Source organism: Apis mellifera, linkage group LG14 (assembly GCF_003254395.2).
Source record: "Apis mellifera strain DH4 linkage group LG14, Amel_HAv3.1, whole genome shotgun sequence".
Classification (NCBI taxonomy): domain Eukaryota; kingdom Metazoa; phylum Arthropoda; class Insecta; order Hymenoptera; family Apidae; genus Apis; species Apis mellifera.
Window position 1 is genome coordinate 9954130 of NC_037651.1, and position 25941 is coordinate 9980070.

The window sequence follows — 25941 nt, forward strand, 5'->3', positions numbered from 1 at the left end:
TTATTCCATTAATTCTTTTACCATATTAAGAAATCCAATACAAATGTATGTATTCGTGTTATATTTGTACTTATGAACATTGTTGTTTTATGTAATTGTAGCTAGTAATATTGTATATAAATACATAAATACTAAAAAAGAAATAATTTTCTTGATTATTTCTGTTATTATTTGAAATAAAAAGAAATATAAGTAATAAATTATAAAGTGTATAATTATTAATTAAAATATAACAGGAAGCCCTAAATTGCAAAAATCTAATATATATAATATATAATATAATATATAATATAAAAAATAAATTAAATATTAATATTATTAAGAAGGTAAACAATTAATCGAAATTTACTTCAAAAATTAAAAATTTATAATTGCATTATTTAAGAAGGACGTGCAACATACACACATTCAATTATATGCATACATACTTTCAATTATATATGCTTGCATACATCATACATGCATACATAAAATTATATATATTTATATATCTATCTATTGTTAATTCTACGAATATTTTTATATAATACAAAATAATCGGTGCGCTTATATTAAAACTGTACATATACGATAAATATCTTATCTATTTGGCACAAAGGTTGCACAATTTTTCATTCTTTGGTACTTACTAGCAAATAATTAGCAAAAAAGATTGAAAAAAGCTGTAAACTACATGTATTTTGTTATATACTTTTTAAATAAGTTCGGTTGTTATTATTACTAATCTTAATTAATATATATATATATATATATATATATGCTTATATTTATTTTAACAACATTTCGAAATTGAAAAATTTTGTTTATGCAAATTAAATAATCGTTGCAATTTTGATGTAGTATAGACATTTATAATGTCTAATATATGATAACTAATATTACTTCGAATGTAATATGAGAGTGACTAGAATAAAAATAAACGTTTAAGTGTCAATATCACCATATAAATAGACTTATAACTATCGTTAGGCATCGATTGATTTATTTCGCAGATTGTGAACCGTCATAATGACCGAAATTACAATTCACAATATTTTTCGAGAGTAAAAATTTGTCATGCATTAATAATATCGCAGCTCTTTGTTCTTTCATTTATTCAATTATTATTTCTTTGACCTCATGTACGATAAACTGACTATGAATCTAAGTTTGAAAATAACAACGACGACAAACGAAACAATGTTGACGTCGTTGATTAATCGCCCGAAAAATACTGTTGCAAAAATTTATAACAACTACCATTAATCTTACAAATACTTTTTCATCGATAAACAAGAAGTAGAAGAATATATGCTAAAAGTTAAGTAACATTTTATATGAAGTAACAATTCGTTTGAAAAAATTTACTATCAATTAACGAAAAATTTTGATTATATAAAAAAACAATATATATAAATATATGATCTAAGAATTGTGTAACTGAGAAACTAATTTTTTTTTTCTAATCATGCATTATACTTCTAAATGCAGAAAGAATTTCTACAATTTTGTCCGTAAATAGTTTAAAAAAATAAAGTTCGCTCCAAAAATAATAGATACATGTCACTCTTTACAATACAATCACGTTTGACCGGTTGACTAATCCGACCATGTGCTTTAAACCACTCAAAAACTAGTTGATCTAACTAACGTAACTGGTTTCATTATATTTGTGCGCTTCTCTGTTTCAAAGTTGTACTTCAATTTCAAAGGTAAAATTCTATAAGTTTACTGCATCTACGTTGACTTTCGATTATCATATATGTGCAAGGAAGACCAAGTCGACTAAAATGGCCTGCATTTATTTTTTATATAAAAAAATTTTACTTCGACTAAGTAAGTGGTCTTGATAATTGATATATTTTTAAGTAGAGAAAACGAAGAAATAAAGAAACGAATTTTGTAACACTATGTCAAAACATTGACATTAGTGACAAGTAATATTATGATCTTTGATTATTTATGATTGAAATATTTTTATAGTAAAAATTATTTTTTAAAAATTACTCGGTGGTATATATTAAAATATAAGAAAAAGACAGTAAAAATGTACAATAGTTAGTAATAACCGGAGTAATGATGATATCCTGGTCTTGGTGGATGATATGGAGCAGGACTTACAGGATAATTTGGATTATATCCTGATAAAGAAGGCGGTGGAGGAGAAGATAAAATTCGTCCATCGATCGCGTCAGGTACGATATGTGCATTGCCAGAGCCTGTAGGTTGAGGACTTGTTATTACACGAGTACTAGATCCGTGTAAATGATGCGGTCTTGAAAGAGTAAGATCAACAGTGTGACGTCCACCAGGAGTAAGATCTAAACTTACAACTCTTAAAACATCACTATGAGGATAAGGTGGAGGAGGTGGGGGAGGTGGCGGAGGAGGTGGTGGTGGAGGAGGAGGAGCTGGAGGTGGAGGAGGTGGGGGAGGCGGCGGAGGTGGTGGTGGTGGTGGTGGTGGAGGCGGTGGTGGTGGAGGAACTACTGCCACCGAAGAACCAGACGATACTTGGGAAGTTACTGAAAGAGGAGTTGGTGATATCGAATAACTTCCAGTCCTACTAAGATCAACACTTTGTCTTTCTGCAATTTCATACAAATGATGATGATATCGCGCATTTTGTATCTGTACACCAAAATTATGATGAAATCCTCTAGCAGACATATCCAATCCTTGAAGTTCTCCATTAAGAACAAGTGGTTCAAAGTTAGCTCTTTCTCTAGCGAATTCTTGTTCAAGAGGATCATATTTATATGATGTTGAGAGATCTAATTGCATTGTCTTTTCTTTTACCGAAAGACTAAGATTTTGCACAACTGAATCACCTTCATCACTAGATAAATTATCTGATATTTGATGATGATGATGGTGATGATGGTGATGATGATGATGATGCACGTCTTGATATCGAGGATTTGGTGTTGCTGAAGGTGATACCAAAGTTTCTTGTTGAATATGTATATAATTATTTGGTGAAGAAACTCGTGGTATTTCTTCGTGATGCAAATATTGATCGATGTTATGCGTTCTTGGTGTACTGATATAATCAACGGGCCGATGTATTTGATAATCGACATGTAAATGTGTAGGTGGTGTATTTCTATTATCTGGTGTCGGTGCAGGAGATATCAGTTCTTCTTGCTGTATATAAGAATCTAAATGATTTGGTGATCTTTGAGGCAATGGAGATTGTAATTGATTGGATATTGAATAGAGATTTGTATCGCGATCATTATCCTCCAATATTGGACTAGTTACTGCTCCTATATCCCGTTCAGCAGCATCAAGAGCAGCTTCTACTAATAAACTAGCATTTGCACTTTCAGTTCTTCTATAAACGCTAAGTCCTAATTTAGTATTTTCCATTATATCTTGTGTTCTATTTGTTGATGATGATACTTTATCACCAATTTCCTTTCTAGTATCTTCAAATTCATAAGTATTTTCTGTAACAACACTTGTTGACAAATGAGGAATCGTATTAGATAGTATATCTGAAGTAATTGGAGGATTAAATTCTCCAAGCCATTTTTTACTTCCTTTACTTTGTAATCTAGATATACCATATACATCTGCTTCTGTACTTTTTGATGTTGATGCACCCATTAAAAATGACGAAGTTGAGATTCGTGAATTATGTTCCATTTTATATTTATTTGTGGGACTTGTACTAAACTCGATTATGGTCGAATGTGTAGAAATATTTTCCGTTTCAATCCTTAAGTCGTTTTTGGAATTGCCATCATCTATAAATATTTTATAATCGTTTTCTTGCTGAAATTATAAATTACATAGCGAATACCGTGTTTCGAAATGATTTACTCTTATTAATATTTATAAAATAAAATAAATTTTGTTAAAGAACGAACCTGAAAGGTTTTTCTACTTGGTCGAGGACTTTTTCCACGACCAACATCTTCAACAAGTCCACCACTATATGCATCAAAAGTATAAGCAACAGAGCGTTCAATTTTTGGCATCATTTCTTCTGTAAGACCATGTACTTTTTTATAATGAAATTGTAAACATTGTTTAGTAGTAAAAGCTGCTTTACAAGCATTTTCTTTGCATCTGCAATTGAAAAAAAAAATATATAAACACTTTTATCAAATTTGCTAATGAAATATATAATATTGCATAAGCAAATATTGTAATCTTACTTAAATGGTTTTACTCCGCTATGTGTTAACATATGTATTTTGAGATTACTTTTATTTTGAAATATTTTTCCACATCGATCACAGGTTGCAGCACCAACTACATCTTTATGATGAACTTCTTTCATATGACGTTGAAGAGCAGCACGAGATCCCAAAAGTTTCAAACATAATTTACATTGAAATTCCCGGAGCACTTCAGACATATCTAAACATTCATTTAAATTATAAGTAAATTTTAGAGATAAATTTATATATCATGTTATACAAATATTTACCACTATGCATTCGTTTAATGTGCACTTTTAATTTTTGCGGTTGACAAAATTTACGTCCACAAAAATCACATAATGGTCTTGAACGTTGTGGATTTTGTGCACATCCATAAGTACGGTGCATTTCCAAATAATTTAAACGTAAAAAGAATTTTTTACAATATTGACATTGATATGCACCTCGACCCGCATGTAATTCTGCTGCATGTTTCATAATATTATCTTTACCTAGAACAGCAGCTCCACATACCTAGAAATATGAAATAAATGCATATATTATATATATATATTTGAATTCAAAAATGTAAAAAAGTTTATATAAAATATAATTTATATATTATTTACCTTACAATGATATTTTCTTATAGTTAAACTATAATTAGTATCATGAAAGATACAACAATGTAATCGATAGTATATTGGATGTGCAAAATTTAAATTACATCCTCCACAATCTAAATAAAACAAAAAAAAAATTAAAAAAATGATATTTATTTTTATCTAATTTATAATTTAAAGGAATGATACTATACTTGTTTTGTCTACTTTATTCTTTCGTGTCCATGCAGAAGATTGAGAATCTGCCCAATAAGTTAATTCCATTCCTGATATGATATTTTGAGTAGTGACAAGATGTAATTCTCCTTGTTTTGTTATTACAGCTACACTTCTTTCCTCTTTTGTTTCAGCAGGTCTAATATAACGAATCCAATTACTTTTTAGTGGATTAGTAGTACTTATATACAAAGTTTTACCATTATTATCTATCTAAAAAAAAAGAAATATATTATTTTATTATAGAACTTTTTTAAGAGTAATAATAATCAGTAAATTTAATATACAAAAATATATATAATAAAATTTATATATACAAAGATAGATATTGCATTGATTTTACCTCCCAAATATGTCTCATGGAAAAGTCATCAGGAATATCCATCTCTCTAACTGGTTGTCCAACAAGAGGACCTAATTTAACATGCATTGGAACAGAACTTTTTGCATATATTCCAAGTCCATGCTCTGAATTAGTTATTTTTAATTCAAAACATTCAGGTAAAGAATCTCTAGCATATAATGGTCGATCCAAATCTATAGTTAATTGTTTTTCCTCTTTTTGACTTTTTATTTTTGTTTTAGATTGTTCAATCAATAAAGATTCATCATCTGATTCATTATCTTCTGTTATTTTACCATATCCTTCAGACATAGGATCATCTAACTTTATGGCTTTTACAACTTCAGTATTTTCTTTATATTTATTTAACCAATCTTCATATGATATAGAATCTGAAATAGCATACTGAGGTGTTATTAAAGGACAAGCATCTTGCAAATGACGATTATTACATTCTTGACAGAGTTTTATTTTAATAGCTAATCTTTGAGGCTCAGACATTTGGTTTTCAACATTTTCACTTTGAAGTTTTCCAATTGTAACTGAAGTTCTATCATCTATTATAGAACAAATATTCTTATTTTCTTGCATAATTATTCCATCTTGCGGTGCTTTTCGTACATCGTGATGTTTACGATTTTTATGTTCATTAGTATGTTTGTGTCTTTTTTTCCTATGTTTATATACAGAATCATCTATAAAATCTTCACATGAATCTTCTTTTATATTTTCATCATCATCTTCTTCAACATCATATTTTCCTTTTCGTTTCTTTTTTAATTTTCGATCCTCTATTTCTTGATTTGTATTTATGTTAATTTGTGAACAATTGGAATTTATATTAACACATTGCATATCATCTGAATTATTCTCATCATCTTTTATCTCATCAGATTGGACATGAGAATTTATGATAGATACTGTATCTTTTGAATTTGAAACTTGTTCTATCACAATTCTATTCATATTTTTAGTAATTGATGATGTTGCTAATTTAGATTGTGATTGTTCATTGCTGTCACTAACCATTGTAATTTCTTTCATATCGACATCTTCAATATTATGATAAAGTACATTTTTGTTAATATTTACATTTTCTACATATTCTATGCTATCTAAATTTTCAGTCTTTGTCATAACATCTTCTTTGTCATAACATTCTGTCTTTGTAGTAATATGAAGACTACTTTTTAAATTTGATTCAATATCTATTCCATTATCTGGTTTAGAGTTATTTTTTTTAAAAGAAATTTGATCTTCATCTGCTGATGTTATATCACTTGAAGACCTTTTAACAGATTCAAGTGGTGAAATAATATTTTCAGCTTTAAAATGTTTTCTTCTTTTTCGTTTATCTTTATGATGTTTTGTTTTATTTTTATGATGTTTAGATCTTGAGCTACGCTGAATATGCACTTCAACATCATTGGACAATTTGGTTTGTGCTGAATCAATAGAAAGTGCCTCAGATTCTACAATTGTACTAGTACTTTGTTTTCTTAAACTCCGACGAACAAATTCTTTTGTATCTTCTATCAAATCTTCAGTTTGCAATATTTCTGTTTTGTTCTTTTCATCCTCAGCCATTTCCTTTCTCTCTTCTCCATTGCATTTAGTGTTGTGTCTAGCAAACAAAAATGTGTAATTAAATGAAAATAAATAAATACGAAATATATAAAGAAATATTACATTAATAGTACAGATAATTAGTCTCTAAAGATAAAAAAAAAAGGGGGAATCAAACTTAAAATAAATAAAACGGTCAACAATTACTAGCATTTTTTATAAATATTAAAGAAAAATTGATTTACCTGCACGTATTTTGTATTTGGAGTTAAATAAAATAGACATTTCTTCTGTACAGGTCGATCCGTGTTCTCAAAGGAAATCAAAATCAATAAAAAATCAGTGAAATCGATACAATTAATGATTATATTTTTAACGAATAAAAAATTATCGATTACTTTCACCCTTCTAATATCAACCCCACAAGATGGCGATTCGAGGGAAAGTTTGGACATAATAGAGGGGAAGTCCCGCTTTCGAGTGATATGAATGTTTAAGTATCGATTAAAATAATTTTTATAGCGCGAACACAATATTAACATCAATTTAAATATTTTAAAATTAAAATTAAGAAAAAAATGTACGTTAATGTAATATAAGTATCCACCACAATCTTACCTGGAAACAGATTCGGCAAGATCCAACAAATAAACTGCAACATCTTCATCCGTTGACAGACCTAAGCGTTTTTTGAGAGAAAGCCAACGTTTACCGTTGGTAAGACCAATGCGAACGCTTAGAAAGTGTTTCGTTTTCGATTCTGATGTTGTTCCAAGATTACTGCTTTTATGATGAGAACTTCTCGTTAATCCCGAGTTTCTCACATGTCTAGTACTTTTCTTCGGCATAACTACATCATAGATCTGCCGGTATTAAAGCGGCGAACTTGAAGCTACCGCGGAGGTCGCGCACCGATATTATCCTATCCTCTTTATGCTCACCGCCTGACCATTGCCGCCCACTCCGCCCTCTCCGCCCACCTTATTCCCACAGCACCCAATCTCGCATATACTTACACTCACCAAATGTCTATTTCACTCTTTCTATGTCTTTCCTATTCTATTTTCCTTTTCTATACCCCATGTACCCCGTGACCACGATCTTCCTCTTTTATCGATCCTTTCGTCTGCGCTTCATCACTACAGATTTACTATGCTATATGTATGATTGTACTTATATGATGAATGCACGTATGTAAGTACGCATGACAATGATTATATTCTTGAGCATGAATATGTGTAAATTTATATATAGTATATATTATAATAAGTAATATAAATAAATTTACATATTATCTTATATATTAATGTATACTATATGTAGTATAAACAGTTATTATTACATAAGATCTGATTATTTACGCTATTAGCTACGTACATAATAAATTTATGTGATTTTTTTCTTAATTTTACAATAAACTAATAAAATTTTCTATTATTAATTTTATATTTTTAAATTAAAATTATAATCTTTACAATTAACCGAAAATTTGAAATAATTTGTATGTATTATATAAAAAGTTATATATTATATAAAAATTTGTGTATATATCAAATTGGTATTGTATCATAAGATTAATTAACATTAATATATACATATAATTATTTATGAATAAATAATAAATAATTTTTCATTGATTCAATATATAAAACAGATTTTTTTAGAAGCATACATAATTTTCTTTTTTTATATATTTAAATAAATAATTATATTCAACTATTTATAATATTATTCATATTTGTAATATAATATATTGAAATTATATTTTTACGTATAAATATTTAAATATTTCAGTTTACAATGAATAAATATCGATTAAATCAATATATTTAAATCGAATTTTATATCGAATATATATATATATTCGATATCTCGTTTTGATTACAGAAATTCAACTAATCGATATTACTAGAAAAGTACATATTCGTGGTTCGTAGTTGTTCAGAAGTTGTGTCAGAAATTGTGTTACGTTAAGCGAAAGAATTTTAACAAAAAAATGTCACGAAAAGCACTTAAAGCAATAAATTGGTCTGCTATAACTGAACGAATTCCAAGTTCTGAGAAAGCTGCTTTGACAGCTTTTAAATCTAAATCTGATAGATATTTACAACGGTTAGTTAAAGTCAATCGCATAGTTATATAATATTTTCATGTATATATATTAAATTTAAAATATATATTAGAATGACTAAATGATTTCTAATATATTAAATATATTATTTCTTTTTTATGAATTTATGAAATCGTAGTTTTTTTTTCTCTTTTTTTTTTATTTATTTTTTATAGTCAAATGATTATAACCTTTTTTAGATATAATTTCAAGATAATAATATGTTGCAATAGTAATTTATTAAAAAAAAAAAAAACACAAAAATAAGGAAAAATATTCTATATCTATTGTTAACAAATTTTGTATATTAATATAAACGAATTATATTTATAAAATATAATAAAAGTTATATAAAAAAATACATGATTCAAAGAAAAAATTTGTTTTACAGTATGATGGCTTATCCAGAAGATTTACCAAAAATTGATTGGACATATTATAAAAAAACTATTATCACTCCTGGTTTAGTTGATAAGTTTTATAAAGAATATGAAGCAATATCAATACCATATCCAACAGATAAATATACACAAGCAATTGATTCTGAACAAAAAGAAATTGTAATTTGTATTTATTTTTCTCTTATATTTATCTTAAAATTAATATTATTAATTAAGTTAATATTATTTAATATATTACAGGCTGATAAAATACAAAGTTTCATTCAAGAAGTAAATAGTCAAATTGCAGAATTACAACAAAATTTGGATCGGATAAAAAATATGATACCATTTTCAGAAATGACAATGGAAGATTTTTCTGATATACAACCAAAAGGAACCTTAAGACCTGATGAAGAACCTACAACTTGGCCTCATACAGAAGATAGTCAAGAGAAATTTGGTGAAAAAGATGATCCAAAAGATAAAGATAATCATTAATTCAATTGAATTTTGAAATGTATGATAGTTTTATTGTAATATTCATTACATTTTATCATTGAGCTATTATACTATTAATGTATTAAATCATTAGTAGAAAAATTTAATGAAATTATAAATCATAAGCTATTAAATATATTGAAGTATAAACTTTTCCAAACTATATAACTTTTAATTAAAGATTTTCTATAACCAAATTAATGAAAATTTATTAAACAATTAATTATTGAAGTGATATATTTTAATTTAATATGATATTGCAATATTTTTATATATTAATTTTAATTTAATATTTTTTTATTTAGTTTTTAGTTTTTTTTGTTTTGTGCCATCCAAAATTTTTATTTTTAAAACTTGCAAATAAAATATATAAAAGAAATTATATTATTATAGTTATAAAATATTTTGCAAACTACTATTTAAAATTACAATATAAATTATATGATATACAAAATATAACATAAAAAAACTTATAATAGAAATATAAAATTACAATAAAATACAATATAAAATTATTCAGATCACGAAATTAAAAATTCTTGTTATGATATACGATATATCTTTTTAAATAACATTACTTACGAAAATAATATATCTTATGTTATGCTTATAATATTATAATATACTATATATAGTATTATACTATATATATTATATTAGTAAAAGTATATTGTAATTCATATACATATATGTAAAAATATACAATATTCGTAATAAGAATACGCATTGAAAACGAAGAAGCGAATTCTATAAAGGTTCATCCTCAAATATATAAAATTTAGTGAGAAAATCAATTAAAATTACTGACACGTTTTCGTTTAAGATTAAATAGTAACCTAACAAAACAAGTTATAAAACGAAAAAGGTAATAAAACATTTAATAAAATATTCTTAACTGTTAAAATGATATATAAATGAAATTATTGTAAAATAATACAATAAATATAGTTTTAAATTATAGAAAGGTAGTGTGGCTTCCAATTGATATGATTATGTGTCAAAAATAGTGATTATGTATAATTGCGTATAACTATAAATTTATTTTTTATAAATTTCATAAAGTGTATTTGTTTATCTATAATATCATTTATTATTTTTTTATAATTTTTTGATCGTATTGATCGATCTAGGCCAATTGGATATCAGGGTTGATCAGGATATTATTTCAACGATATTTTGTATTGGTTCAATTCTTATTTAATTGCTTTATCTTTTCATTAAACTTAATTTCATTTCCGTAAAAATATAACGTAAATATAAAATTATTTTAAATAATTTTTTTATAAGTGCATTGTTTATTTATTTCGTTAGAAAATTTCTTATCATTTAAAATTTATATATTTAGTAATTAATTTAATTATTTTTTAATATTTTTAATTTTTATTTTATTAATATATATAATTCTTTTTTCTTTGTATATTATTTCAACAAAAATTTTAAAATAAAAAAGACATGTCAAGAATGGTACTTGATGTTTACAGAAAGCATGTCAATGAACAATGTGGAAGATACCACTCATAAATAGTGTTTAATTCATTTCAATTTCGTGGTTGGTTCTTGTGTATCCACCTAAATAAGTTAATTTAAACAGATTTCCGTATGATTTTTGGAAAATTTCAAAGAACTTTCTATTTCTATATAATAATACAGAATTAAGATTATAATATATTTTAATTTTTATTAATCCATAAATTTTTATACAAATTCTATTAATCGGTTGTTGTCGATACGGTGTGTACCTATAGATCGAACGCGTGGAGAATCGGTTACGATACTATTTCACCTTTCGATATTTCTTTTCGATTATTAGTACGAAATATTTTTCACGAGAAATCAAAGTGTGTTCCATGCAATTTCGATATTACTTTCTAAAGGAGAAATATTTAAAAGAGAACGATAGGATAAAGTAGATATTGCGATACTTAATTATTCTATAAATTATCGTATCTTTTATACGTAAATAACTTGAACGTCGCTTTTACTTGACAAACTTTATAATACATTTTTAATTGTATTGTATGATTTATCTTATTTTTCCATTATTACTTTTCGTTTATTTTATGACTATTGAACTTTGTACACCAAAGATGTAGGTTCAAATAATATAACCTTAAGAATATGTGAAAGTTGCAGAATTCTGATAAATCATATTCAACTATATATATACTTATGATCTTATGGTTTTTATTATTTATTGATATAAAAAATTATTATTATCCGTGATTGGTATATTATTAATGCAAAGTATAGGTCATGCAGATCATCTGCAGAGTAATGTAATGAATAGCTGTGGGAACTCTAATATTAGCACAAAGCTACGTGGATCTAAGTGTTCGGAGATACAGGAAGAATCTGTTGGTAATAATCGAGCTAATGTATTGGAGAAAGGAGATGTCAGTGTTTTGAGTGGATATAATTCAAATGATTTTAATGCTCCAAGAGGCACTTTGGTCATTTGTCCAAGAAGTACAAACAACTATTCATCTGATCATAGTTTCTCCAGATTTAAGCCAAGGTAAATTAACTTATTATGTTTCTTTTATTTAATTATATTTTTTAAATATGATTCTTATTATTAATATATTTTATGATTTTAATAAATATTTACATCATTACAGAATTGGAGGTGTTCCACGCAATGAATTTCGAATGGCTCGAGGAGGTAGCTCTGGAGATCGTGCCAGAGGTGCTTTACGGGGTAGAGCCTTTAAAAAGACACCTATTGAACGTGATTCTAATACAGAAACTAGCTATTACCCTACAACTAGATCAAAATTTCAAGAATCGTTGAAAAATCAAGAAAATGTACAAGGAAAATATTATGACGACAAAAGAATAAATGGTATAAATTTTTATTTTTTATATAATTATTGAATTGTTCATTGAATTTAAATATAAACTATAAAAATATATTTAATAAATTTAAATATAATAAATGAATTTATCATATTATAGAAGATTCTAGAATTTCTAAACTTTTAAGAAGATTGTGTCGAGAAGATGATTATGATCATTTTATGGTGTTATGTAAACAAGCACAAGAAGGTATAATAGCACTTGAAAATCAAAGATACATAAGACGAAATTTGGATGTTATCTGTGAGAGCCTATTAGATATATTACATACTGGTCCTGGACCAGAAGCAAAATATCAAGTTGCAAAATGTTTAGGACGTATTGGATATGCAACTGAGCAGGATTTCAAACGGTAAACTAATAATTTAATAATATTTTATGTTCACAAAATAGATTTTTTCATTGTAAATGAAATTTTGTGATTATTATATTTATAGATATATGGATTGGGTCTTTAATAAATATTCATTGGAACGGAAAGATGATATAAAGTGCCTTTTAATTAAATCATTTATTGAAGCTTTTAAGTTAGATGCAGAGGCGCCAAGGCTGAAAGAATTTTCAGTGGTATTTAAATTTTTTTTTTTAATTTTTTTAAATCTTATCATTAATTATTTAAAATAAAATATGTTTTTAGCTAATGATGTCACAATTGCAATCAACGCTGGAAAATGTTAATCGATCAGACTTATTTGTAGCAACAGTGGATGCAATATTATTAATAATGGAATCTTATCCTGAAACGTTTTCAAACCATTTCCGTGATACAGTTGACATATTAGTTGGCTGGCATATTGATTCAACTCAGCAAAAAACAATTGCAACTTATGCCAGTCGTAGTTTGCAAAGATTACGAACTTTCTGGATAGCAGATTTACAATTTACTTTGACCTTATTGGGACAATTCTTGGAAGATATGGAAAGCTATGATGAAGAACTGCCCTTACCAGAATCTGGAAAAAATTCTCCTGGCGATGAAGCATCTCCGACACCCAAAGAATGTATTCGTCGCATTACATCCTTAATCTCGGTGTTTAATACAGTTACGAAAAGTATATCCGAGCATTTGAATCCTAATCTTACACCAAATGTACAATGGTCATTTTTATCTGATTGTTTGTCAAAAATGTTAAAAACAGTTGTCAAAGCGATCGAATTAGATGATGATAATGAAATCTGGATTTCAAATTTTACTTTTACATCTGAAAGTGTTGATGAATTATTAAAATGCATTAAAAATCTGAGAGGTGTTATTCCTATAAAAAATTCTAATAAATCAGAAATAATTGAAGAAGATGTTATTAATATGTTTAAATCTTTGAATTTAAATAAAAATGAATTAAAAAATTTAAAACAGAATATTGAAAAAGAAACTTCATTGAAAGAAACAGAATCATTGTTGAATATTATTCGGTGGATGGAATTAAAAGTAAAGAAAGATCCAGATTTAACAGAGGAGAAGGAAGAATTGATAGTTGTTGCAAATGAATGTGCATTTTTATTACTAGGTCATCTTCAGAGTCGTATAACAAAAAATCATGAATTACTTTACAAATTTATTGATCTTCAATTAAAAAGAATTAATATTTTTTGGGATGATACAATAATTTCTATGTTAAATACTATTTCCAAAATAATAAAAGAAGTATCCGCAAATTTACCTCTCGATTTAGTACACAAATTGCTTGGAAAAGATTCTGCATTACTCAAATTGAGATTCCGTGATTCGATTTCTATTCAAAATGCCAGTCTTGGAGTGTATCATAGTCTTCTTAGTCTAAAAAATATTCCGTTATTACAAGAATCATATCGTTACATATTGTCGGATTTAGAAATTGCTTATAAACTTATTTTAACAGATATTGAATGTTTAGTAACAGATAATCCATTGCTTGATAATATTAAATATAAAAAGAATGATGCAGAAATTGTAGTTATTTTTCTGTTAAGAGCTCTTTCTGACATAGGTAAATATATAAAAACGAATATATATATTATGAAAAGTATAATAATTATTTAAATAAAAGCAAGTTGAATTTATTATATATATTTATAATTTTGTAATCATATTTCTCGTAGCAAACGCGAGCAATTCAATCATTGGTATGTGGGCATTAAAACCGAGCATTTTAGAGTTATTGGCAGTTAAATTAAAACCTTATGACAGCAATTTATCATCAACTAGTCCATTTTTACAATATAGCATTTTATATTTGTTATATGCGCATTGTTCTAGGTAAGAGATAAGAAAAAATAATGTCCAAGTTATTAAATTAGCTGTTTTAATTGCGTCATTTTTTTTATTTTAGATATAATCATTTTGTGCCGAGTTCAAGTTTAATAACTGGAACTACAGCTTGTCGTCCAATAGATATGTTTCCAGGAGCATTGGATGTACCAACAACATCACCTACTAGCGGTCATCTATCTATAATTTTAAACTTAATAGCAAAAAGTTATAATGAATACACACCAGAGCAAACTTTATTACTTCTATCAACATGGATGCAAGAAATTTGTGTACAAGCAGAAAATTATATTGGTATTTTGAGTAAAACAAAAGAATATGAGAATGTTCTTGCAAGCCTTATTTCTTGTGGAGCTACTCTCGATCGAGACATTTCTATTGCCGTTTGTGATCTCTTTGAAATTTTATTAAATGCAAAAAATGTCATTTGGAAAGAAGAAATGTATGTGTCTGTCGTGGACTTAGTGATATTACATTTAACTTCACGAGATGAAATAGTACGAGATAAGTATGGCTCATTATTAACACAGGTGCCTCTAAATATTGTGATACCAAAATTCAACAAAGAGTGCTTATTATCGGAAACGAAGGTAAATTTAAAAGATTTATTTTAAAATTAAAAAGATGATTAATTTAAACATTTTGTTTCTCACAGAAATATCAGGGATTTAAAAGTTATTCGACTGAGTCTTTAATTCTTGCTCAAAGATTACATATGCGAGGAACCAATACTGGTGAAATGCAAGCACAACATTTTAAGACTTACATGGCTTTTCTATTGCAAGAGCAATATTTGGATGCATCGGAATTATCAGAAATATTTACTTTATGTTGGCCGATTGTGTAAGTAAAAATAATAAAAAATTATCATTGAACTATTTATTTTAATTAAAATGGTAATTAGAAAATCATATAATCATTTTATTTTTATTTATAGATCTGAAAACGATACTACCAAGAAAATGTATCGTTTAGCACTTGCAAATCGATCCTTTCTATATTTCTGGGCTGGTTTTGAAGCAGCTCAGCATTGCGTGACAAATAAACTTCGTACTCCATTAGGAAAACCACAAGAAACGTTTACATCGATCGAAAGTGCTTTAAAAACTTTAGCACGTGAGATATCATACAGTTTTGAGGCAACAAAGAAAGAAAAACGAAGTTTAGATCACTTATTAAGCGAACATACTCGTGTGCGATTATTTATTGAATTTCTTGAACATCTTGAAAGAGTAATACATAATGCTGCAGAAGGTTGTGCGATTGCATTATTACCATTATCAAAACCAGTTAGAACTTTCTTTCATACAAATAAATCAACTTGCAAAGAATGGTTGAATCGTATTCGATTGGCATTATGTGTAGTATCATTGCATTCTGGATTAGCTAGTAGTGCTTTAAGAAATAGTCAAAAATTATTAGAGGATTTAAGTAATAGCGATAATATACAAGGTATCGAATTTGAAAGAGCGACGCTTTGTACAGCACAAGCTATGGTAATGTTGGGAGAAGCAGAAGCATTACAAGGTCTTTATGTTTACACCAAAGAAAAAGAAAGAAAATTTCCTTGGTTAAAAGCTGCTATGGAAGAAGCTGCAAATCGCTATGAATCTGCTGCTGAAGCATACAAACTAATTATTGAGGAACATATACGTATTGTAAACAATCGATCTGGAAGAGATATAGATCATGAAGAAGAAGGAGAAGATTTGACTGATGGAATTAGCACTAATTGTGCTGATGGCACTAGCGGAAATGAGGAAGTTTCTGACGGAAAAAATAAATGTTTCAAATCTGAAGGAGATAATCAAGTACTTGGTTTTTGTATGCAACGATTGTCCCATTGTTATGAAGCTGTTAGTGATTGGTCTCAATTAGAAGCTTGGAAACTGCAAGAAGCTGAAATTCTTGGAAGAGATAAAAGCGCCATTCTTAAAAAACAGTTAATAATAGAAAACAATACTTCTCGACAAGCGAAATGTTTGAAAAAATTCGAGAATAGTGAAAGTATATGTCTAGACGATTTAACTGATTGGAATTTACTGGATGACAGAATTGGTAAAGCAGGAAATCGGAGTTGTGCTAAAACATTAGTCGAATGTGGAAATACATTAACCAATATTGCACTTAGAATTTATACGAATGATTATAAAGATTATTTTGAGGAAGAAATTGAACGATGTCGAAGAGTAGCAGCTAAAACTATGGAGGAAGGTCTAAGAAATGTTCCTTCAGAATATTTAAATGAATCCGTATTAATACGATTTTCGGCAGATGGATTAAAAAATATGTTGTCTGGCAAAGAAGAAAATGTATTTGATCTGTATAAAAGTGAAAAGCTTGATCATATGGATTCAAACATATTGACACGAATTTTATGGTGGTCAGATTATTTCGGCAAAACAAAAAAGAATAATAGTCTTGAAATGCGATTAGATAATAACGAAGTAGCTGATTTACGATTACATATCGTTCGAATTGCGAGAAAGGAAGGTAATTTTGAGCTGGCGAAACGAGAACTTCTTAATTATTTGAGATCTGAACGAGAACTTTGCCAATTTGAAGGAATCGAACGAAATTATATTAATTCTGATTTCGATCAAATAACTGATGATATTTTGAAGAATGTGATGCATGTAAAATGGTCAAAAAATAATATACGCGCATTTCGTGAATTTTCAAAATTATTATACGATATGGAACGAGTCAATAAAGCGTTGAAAGTATGTAGTGCAACTGCACTTGGAATATCTCGAACCATTGTTGATGGAGAACAATCGGATGATTTACGTGAGAATGGTACAATTCTTCTTTTAACTCTTGGTAAGTGGATACAACAAGAAGTTGGTAATGTCGAAAATGGTCAATTGGAACAATTACTTGAATTTGAAGCTACTCATAATGATGGTTTGATGAATAAACTATTTGGACCGACCACAAGTTCAATACCAATTTCGGATATGATAATCGGTAGATTGACCCAACTTGGTGTAAATCAATGTCCAGATTTACCGCTTGCATGGTGCAGTTTCGCAAGTTGGTGTTATAAATGGGGCAGAAAAATTGTGGATAATTCGAATTCAGGTCAATTAACTGATGCAGATAGAGCGACTATACGAGACTTATTACCATTTGATACAAGTGAATCCGATTTGAACACCATCTTTTCGATTTTGTCTCAAAGTAAAACAATTCCTGAAGACGAAGGTGAAATAACAGATACTACTAATGATGTTAATACTTCAGATATGATAGAGAATCAATTACGTAGCGTACCAATATTAAGTCGTGTTAGTATTGATCGTCTTGCAATGTTGGTCGATATCTGGAGACAAGCACAGAAGAGAATTTACTCATATTATGAGCTTTCTGCAAACGCGTATTTCAAATATTTGCAACTTGCCGCAATTAAAGAGGCCAACGATTGTGCTACTATCACAGCTACGCTTAGATTACTACGATTAGTTGTAAAACACGCTCTCGAATTACAGAATGTTTTAGAGTCTGGGCTTTCTTCGACTCCTACTGCTCCATGGAAAGAAATAATACCGCAATTATTTTCAAGACTTAGTCATCCTGAATCTTATGTACGGACACGAGTATCTGAATTATTATGCAGAGTTGCGGAGAATTCGCCACATTTGATCACCTTTCCAGCTGTAGTTGGAGCAGTTTCTGGTCAAAAGAAAAATTGCGATAAAGTTCTTTATGAGAAAACGGAAACTGATTCATCCCAAAACGATTTAGATTTTATCGAAGAAGAAGAAGAAGTAGGCACTGAAAGTTCTACTATTGCTTATCAAGACGAACAAGAGAAATTTATGGATTGTTGTTTCTCACAATTAGTAGATTGTTTATCAAACAGAATTCAAGATTCTATTGAACAAGTAAAAATACTCGTTAGAGAATTGCGTCGAATTACATTGTTATGGGATGAGTTATGGTTAGCAACGTTATGTCAACATCATACTGAAATTTCTAAGCGATTTGAGCAATTAGAAATGGAAGTACAAAAAGTACAAGATAATGCTTGGTTGAATATTGAAGAAAAAGATAAATTAATTGCAGAAAAACATCGAATTATATTGAAACCAATAGTTTTTATATTAGAAAATCTTTCGGCTATGACTTCTGTCCCAGCAGAAACACCGCATGAAAAAAGTTTTCAAGAAAAATTTGGTCCATCAATAGAAGAAGCTATTGGTAAATTAAATAATCCTAAGAATCCTGCGAAACCACAGATTGCGAGTATATGTTTGAAACAATTGGAAGGAAAATTAGCTCAACGTGTCCATAGACGGGCTGCGTATTCTCTCTCAATGAACGATATCAGTCCCGTGTTATCCAATTTACGAAATACATGTATTGCTATGCCAGGTGTTGCTGCAAATGATAATAAAATTGTTACCATAGAATCTGTAGATAATAATGTTCAAATATTGCCAACTAAGACAAAACCAAAGAAACTCATGTTTCATGGTTCCGATGGACATGTTTATACATATTTATTTAAAGGTCTGGAAGATCTTCATTTGGATGAAAGAATCATGCAATTCTTAAATATATGCAACACTATGATGTTAAAAAAAGGAGATTCAAAAAAAGTATATAGGGCGCGTCATTATTCGGTTATACCATTAGGTCCACGATCAGGTTTAATACAATGGGTTGATGGTGTGACGCCCTTATTCGTTCTATATAAGAGATGGCAACAAAGAGAGAGCGCAATGCTCAATAAAACTGGTAGTTCGGCCGTATTAAGACCATCTGAATTATTCTACAACAAATTAACTCCGCTCTTAAAAGAACGGGGAATTGCTTTAGAAAATAGAAAAGAATGGCCAGTTCAAGTTTTGAAACAAGTTTTAGCTGATTTAATGGCTGAAACACCTAAAGATTTGTTGGCAAAGTTAGTTCTGTTTTCTTTCCTTATATTTAATTCTTATCTTTCCATTTTCTAATTATTTTTATATATATATATATATATATATATATATATATATATATATATAGAAAAATTAATAATATTTTTTTATTTTTATTTATCATTGTAGAGAAATTTGGTGTAATAGTATAAATGCTGGAAGTTGGTGGCAAGCAACCAAAAATTATTCTTATTCAGTAGCTGTAATGTCGATAATTGGTTATATTATTGGTCTTGGTGATAGACATTTAGATAATGTGTTAGTTGATTTAAATACAGGCGAGGTTGTTCATATTGACTATAATGTTTGTTTCGAGAAAGGTAAAACATTACGCGTGCCAGAAAAAGTGCCATTTAGAATGACTCCAAATATCAAAACAGCTCTAGGAGTAACTGGAGTCGAGGTATGATAATCATTATTTTATTATAAATCAGTAATATATGAGTAATATAATAAATGAATACTATAAATAAGTAAGTTATTATACAATTAAAATGTACGTTTTAGGGTATATTTCGTTTAGCTTGCGAACATACGCTTCGAGTAATGCGCAGAGGACGAGAAACTTTATTAACTTTGTTAGAAGCGTTTATATATGATCCTTTAGTTGATTGGCGAGCTGGCGCAGATAATAGTATTGCAAGTTATGGAGCTTGCCAAGCTAGAGCACGATGTACAGGAATTGGAAGGAAACAATTGGAACAGGAATTGACACGAGCAATGTTTGCCGTTCGAACAGCAGAAATGCGTGCTGAATGGTTAGCAAACAGGTTGGTATTCATAAATAAACAAATTTTATTTTTATATTTTCTATAACAATCGATGTATAATTATATTAATCAATTCTTTAATACTTAGAGATGAATTGGTAAAGATTTTTCCCTTATTATGCCACCAATTAAATTGCTGGGTAGAAGCAATAGATATTACACGTCAGTGTCAAGATTTATTACAAGATCGTCATCAACAACTTGCTTTAGTAAAGGAAGCACAAGCAATGGGACGTAATCATCCATTATACTCCGTAATAAAGCGTTATAATTCTTTTAAGAGAGCTCGTGATGCTCATGAAAAAGCAAAAAGTGGATTAAAAGAAAAAATCGAAGATTGTGAGAAACAGATTAATATGCATAATGTAAGTTTGTTTGACATTAGTTGTTCCCTTATTTTTTCTAACTTCTATTATTATTATCTATTATTATTTCATAATTTTAGATGGCACTTTCCTCTGTACGTGGTCCACAATTAGGACAATGGTTGGCAGAATTGGGAACTTCTACAAATCAAGAGGATCATGTAGTTTTTGATCTTGTTAAAGAATTTTTACAAAATGCTGGCCAAAGTCAAATGATCCTTCAATGTGAACAATCGGAAAATGAATTAACTCAATTAGCTACACAACAATCTATTTTAATCCGAAATTGTTTGGATTTATTGAGTCAATATTCAGCGATTTGCAGTCTGTATCCATTGAGTAATATGTCGCAACATCGTACGGTACTTTATCATGGTTGGGCCAATAAACTTTTAAATACTGGAAGTGTCGAAACTTGTCGCGAAGTTATGATGCAATTTGAGAATACCTTTGATCCAATAAAAAATCCTAACAATCAACAAATTCAACAAATAATAACATTTTCTTATCAGATGCAAGCAATTTTAAATGAAGCAAATGAAAGATTAAAAAAAGCATATGAAAGAATGGTTTCAGAAGGTTTACCAGATTCAGTTACTAGAATAGAGAAAACATATGGAGAATCAAGAGTACAAATTCAAAGCTTTCTCAGACGAGAAAAAGGAGCAGAAAAAGCACTTGAATGCGTTAACATAACTGCACTTTGTGCTCTAAATAAAAGATATTTAATTATGGAAGGTGCTGCTAAATGTGCAGGAGATTGTTTAGTTGATCTTACATCTAGAGAAGGAGATTGGTTTTTAGATGAAATGCGTTTAATGTCATCGTTAATTGCTGAACTTGTCAGTTTAATACCTGAAGGTCATAAAACAAATAATGATCCTAAAATATCTCTTATATTAAAATGTTTAAGAGGATCTGATTGTATATACAAAGGATTACAAGAACTTAATTATAATTTCCATACAATTATTTTACCTGAAGCAATGAAAACGATTATAACAGAAGAACCAACTGTAATTAGAATGATAGGAGAATTAACTGAAATAATTGTATCATCCGGTATATCTCTCAGTGAAATTTTAGGTCAGTTGGAAATGCACTTAAGATTTACTGTTATGGAGATGGAAAGTCCTCATGCAATGATACAAAGTGTTGTAAATAATATGAGATTAAGATTCGAAGCGTTATTATCTCGACCTGCCGAAATTCAGGAGCCGAATCAAGATGAAACATTGACGCCTGGTCAAATGCTTTTAATGGGTTTCAATGGTTTGTTTGAAAAGCTTCAGATGGAAGGTAACGCGTTAATTGCTACTTTGAATACGCTGGATATACCTTCATCTTGGAGAAAAATTGATCAAATTCGGGAAGCAAAAGAAATGTCTGCACCTATATTCAATAAAACAGCTTGTCAAGTATTAGAGGATATATTTTTAGTTAAACGTTTGCACACTATACAAGAATTTTTTATGATGTGCAGAGATATTGCAACTGCATTCAAAGGTGGTTTAGCAAATATTTATGATGATGAGAGATTAAATAAACCTATAAGAATCTTTACAGCTGATTATGTGTCAAGACAGTTGCTTGGTGTTACTTCTCAAACATTAGCTATTGCACTTTGCTTTTTATTACAAAGAATGGGTTTAAGTGTAACTACTGAAATTGAACAGCGAGATATTGGAGCTGAAAGTAAAGTTTCTATAGAAGAATTATGTAGAAAAGTCGTCGATCTTTGTTTGAAGAGAGGTTTCTTTTCTGGATCTGTTCTTGCTCAAGCTAGTGCACTTAGTAGTACTTTAGAAAGTGCTTGGCGAAGAAAACAGAGTGCCAAATTCGCTCAACAGTGCGTTGAAGTAGCTAGAGCTAGTATGCAGAGACTTCAGCTACAATTAACAGCTCATCATTGGTTACACGAAGACAGTTTATTGATTAGATCAAATGTTAATTTAATGAATCCTTTGAGTAAGTTTTTTTAAATTCTTCCTATCAAAATTATGTATTTTTATTTTTAAATATTTATATATATATTTTTATTTTTAGATCGTTCTGGATTCATGTTAGAACTTCGAAAAACAGCAACAGCACTTTCTGCTTTACAATCTCGTGTATGCGAGGCACGAGATCAACAACAAAATCTGGTTTCTAGCGCAGTGCAACGATTGAAATGGGCTGCTGGAGCGAATCCTGCTCTCGGAGAAGTTATGTCTGCATTCGATAACGCAGTCCTTTCATCTTGTGAAAAATTAACTCGTCAACATAATCTTGCAACTAGCGTTATTAATACTTGTAATTCTATATTACATTATGAAGCTTTAAGAACTAGAACATCGGAAAGTGTAACACATGATACGAATTTTGTCAAACTAATTAAACATTGGGAAGAAAGTTGTATTTTGACGATAAATCTAAATATAACTGTAACCGCAATTGAAGAGAGCCTTGTCGAATTATTACATATGGAAAGCAATGTTGATATGAATTGGTTAAAGCAGGCCGAAAGATTTATCTCAGAGGCAATACTTGATGTACAAAAAAAATTACAAGAAAAACAAGAAGGTTTACTTTCTGCTCAAGAACGTTTGAGAGAACAAGTATCAAATTTACAAAGTGTATTAACTGAACATCACAGATTAATGTCAGATGTTCGAATTTTATTACGAACTATGGTAAAACAAGAGAATATTGATGGCCTACAAGAATTTCTTTCTTCATATCGATCTTTCACAGAAAGTATATCGGCAATCGTAAAGGAACTTGAATCCGATAGTTTAGATGCAAACAGAGGAAGGTCAATTAAAGAAGAATTAGAGAATATGGCGACTGTAGCACCAAATTTATATAATGAATTATTAGAGTTTGCCAATGAAAAGAAAACAAATCCAAAAATATCTGAAAAACAAAGAGAAATAGATAAAGAAAAAGAAAGAGAACGTGAGCGAGAAAGTGAAACCGAAAATTTAATACTTGGTTCGATAAAAAAGAAAGGAAAATTAATGAGACAAGAGGGTGTCTGTTATAGTCCTAGGAAAGGAATACCACCAATTCGAGATCCAACTACAGGCAAAGGTAAGTTTAATTTAACTAAACATTTTATGAAATTATTTAAATTTTTTTTTTATTCCTTTTTCTTTCTTTTTTTATATATATACATACTTTTTTTTTCTTTTTTACAGCTGTTCAAGAGCGAAATGCGTATGCGCTAAATGTTTGGCATCGTGTACGAATGAAGCTTGAAGGATGTGATCCTCATCCAACAAGAAAGTATACAACGGCTGAACAAGTGGAATATGTAATACGTGAAGCTCAGAGCACCGATAATTTAGCCCTTTTATATGAGGGTTGGACACCATGGGTCTGAAGGAAAAAAGATTGACGCATTCGCGTCGATGGTTTAATGCTCGTTAGACTCGGTACTCGACTTCGTACCGTTCCTCGCTCTATGCTCGATAGAGACAGCTCTCTGTCCGATCAGGTGTGAAGTACATCTTCGTTGCCACCTGAAAGAGAAAGTTCATGTCTGTAAGGATGCCGTTTAAGTTCGGCAGCGCGCACTTGCATACAGAGAAATTCTTGCGCGATTTACGATCGAACTTTAATTCTGGCACCGGTTCTATGATTATCTCAAAAATCTCTTGTTAACAATTCATACCATCTGATCCAAAGTTTCTTCTTTCCCATTTTCCGTCAACGTAATCTTTGTGTATTTTCCTTCATAAAGCAATTTTGTCTGGTCATAATAGACTAACATGCAGTAGCCAAGAAACAAAAGAAACAGAATTAAAAGAAATATGCGCGCATATTATTATAGACAGAGCATCAGAGTATGCTTTGTCTAACATATTGAAAGTTGAGAGGAAGAAAATATAAACCAACATACAATTTTGAATCAGAGATAACAGTCTAATTACATATATTGCTTGAATGTTTAAATGTTGATATTAGATTTGGAAAAAACATAGAATCTACCGCATCTTTAAAATGATGAGAAGTAACAAGAGAAATTTTTGACAATGATGCGGAGGAGCTCGATAATGATTAACGCGTCGATGGTGACACGTTAACTGCCACACAAGTATTCATTCAAAAGAGAAACTCTTTTTTTTAATAATCTGTTATTATTTCTTATTTTTTTCTTTTAGCAAACGTATCGATTGGTTGAATTTTATGATTATAAATTAATCTTGGAAGAGAATGTATATAACATTCAAGAAAAAGACATATTTGGAAAATTAAAGCGGGACCAAGAACGATATGTCACTGTCGAGACGCGTATAAGGTAAAAGAGATTCATTATTGAGATGCTGGATGAAAAACAAAGCGTATTTTTCGTGTTCGTATTCGCTACTCGGTATTAATGTAACTCATCATGACCAGCATTTGTACTTTTTTTTCCTGAAGTGGGAGTACATGTTTTTCCAAAATTTCAATCGATAATTGTTCAAATCATACAATTTACTGTATTATGTTTATATTTGGTAGAATTCATCATATTCTTTACTACAAGTTTATTTCACAAATATTATATAATGTTCATAATAATCAGTCATCAATCTACAATAGTTTATAAGAAAGAGAATGTCGGGAAAAATTATATTACAAATATATATGATACAAAATTTATTCTTTTTCATATTAAAATGTGATCAAAGCGGTGCTTGATTATAGTTTTCCCTTTTTTCTTTTTTTTTTTTTTCTTAAGGGAAAGAGGGAGAGAAAGAAGTCGTACATTATACTCAATAAAATTTATGGTATGTATAAAAATTATGAAAAAGATGTATTCCCTTTGGTTTAATTACACTTTTGAGAAACAATCATGTCTACTATTCATTTATTCTAGACCTCTATTTAATGTACAATGATTTTTTTCTTATTCAGTCTTTTTTTTGATTATATATCATC

At 29.0% G+C, this 25941-nt stretch overlaps 3 protein-coding genes across 6 annotated transcripts; 2 read left to right on the forward strand and 1 right to left on the reverse strand.

The window, feature by feature from the left end:
* Positions 1-344: 344 nt before the first annotated feature.
* Positions 345-7968, reverse strand: LOC727150. 2 transcript variants are annotated; one of them, XM_006565740.3, is made up of 9 exons: positions 7500-7968; positions 7127-7192; positions 5316-6939; positions 4951-5185; positions 4763-4872; positions 4421-4667; positions 4146-4350; positions 3855-4056; positions 345-3759 (listed from the first exon to the last, which is right to left on the reverse strand). In XM_006565740.3, the coding sequence occupies exons 3-9, from the start codon at positions 6900-6902 to the stop codon at positions 2038-2040; spliced, it is 4308 nt and encodes a 1435-aa protein (XP_006565803.2). In that variant the 5' UTR covers positions 6903-6939; positions 7127-7192; positions 7500-7968; the 3' UTR covers positions 345-2037. The 2 variants fall into 2 exon arrangements, with proteins under 2 accessions (XP_006565803.2, XP_006565802.2); XM_006565739.3 differs by lacking the exon at positions 7127-7192.
* An 803-nt stretch (positions 7969-8771) lies between these two features.
* On the forward strand, positions 8772-9943 carry LOC410557 (ATP synthase subunit d, mitochondrial). The gene is made up of 3 exons (XM_006565738.3): positions 8772-8993; positions 9383-9551; positions 9633-9943. Exons 1-3 carry the CDS (start codon positions 8878-8880, stop codon positions 9870-9872), a joined length of 525 nt encoding a protein of 174 aa, XP_006565801.1. The 5' UTR covers positions 8772-8877; the 3' UTR covers positions 9873-9943.
* A 585-nt stretch (positions 9944-10528) lies between these two features.
* On the forward strand, positions 10529-25853 carry LOC727185 (serine/threonine-protein kinase SMG1). Of its 3 annotated transcripts, none has more exons than XM_006565736.3 (16): positions 10529-10737; positions 12123-12387; positions 12491-12714; positions 12828-13080; positions 13166-13295; positions 13366-14695; positions 14808-14964; positions 15038-15566; positions 15632-15819; positions 15914-19885; positions 20031-20304; positions 20409-20671; positions 20760-21036; positions 21117-23004; positions 23083-24108; positions 24216-25853. In XM_006565736.3, exons 2-16 carry the CDS (start codon positions 12152-12154, stop codon positions 24398-24400), a joined length of 10932 nt encoding a protein of 3643 aa, XP_006565799.2. In that variant the 5' UTR covers positions 10529-10737; positions 12123-12151; the 3' UTR covers positions 24401-25853. The 3 variants fall into 3 exon arrangements, with proteins under 3 accessions (XP_006565799.2, XP_006565800.2, XP_026300905.1); XM_006565737.3 differs by lacking the exon at positions 10529-10737 and adding an exon at positions 11398-11421; XM_026445120.1 differs by lacking the exon at positions 10529-10737 and adding an exon at positions 11516-11778 and having other exon boundaries at positions 12118-12387.
* Positions 25854-25941: the final 88 nt, after the last annotated feature.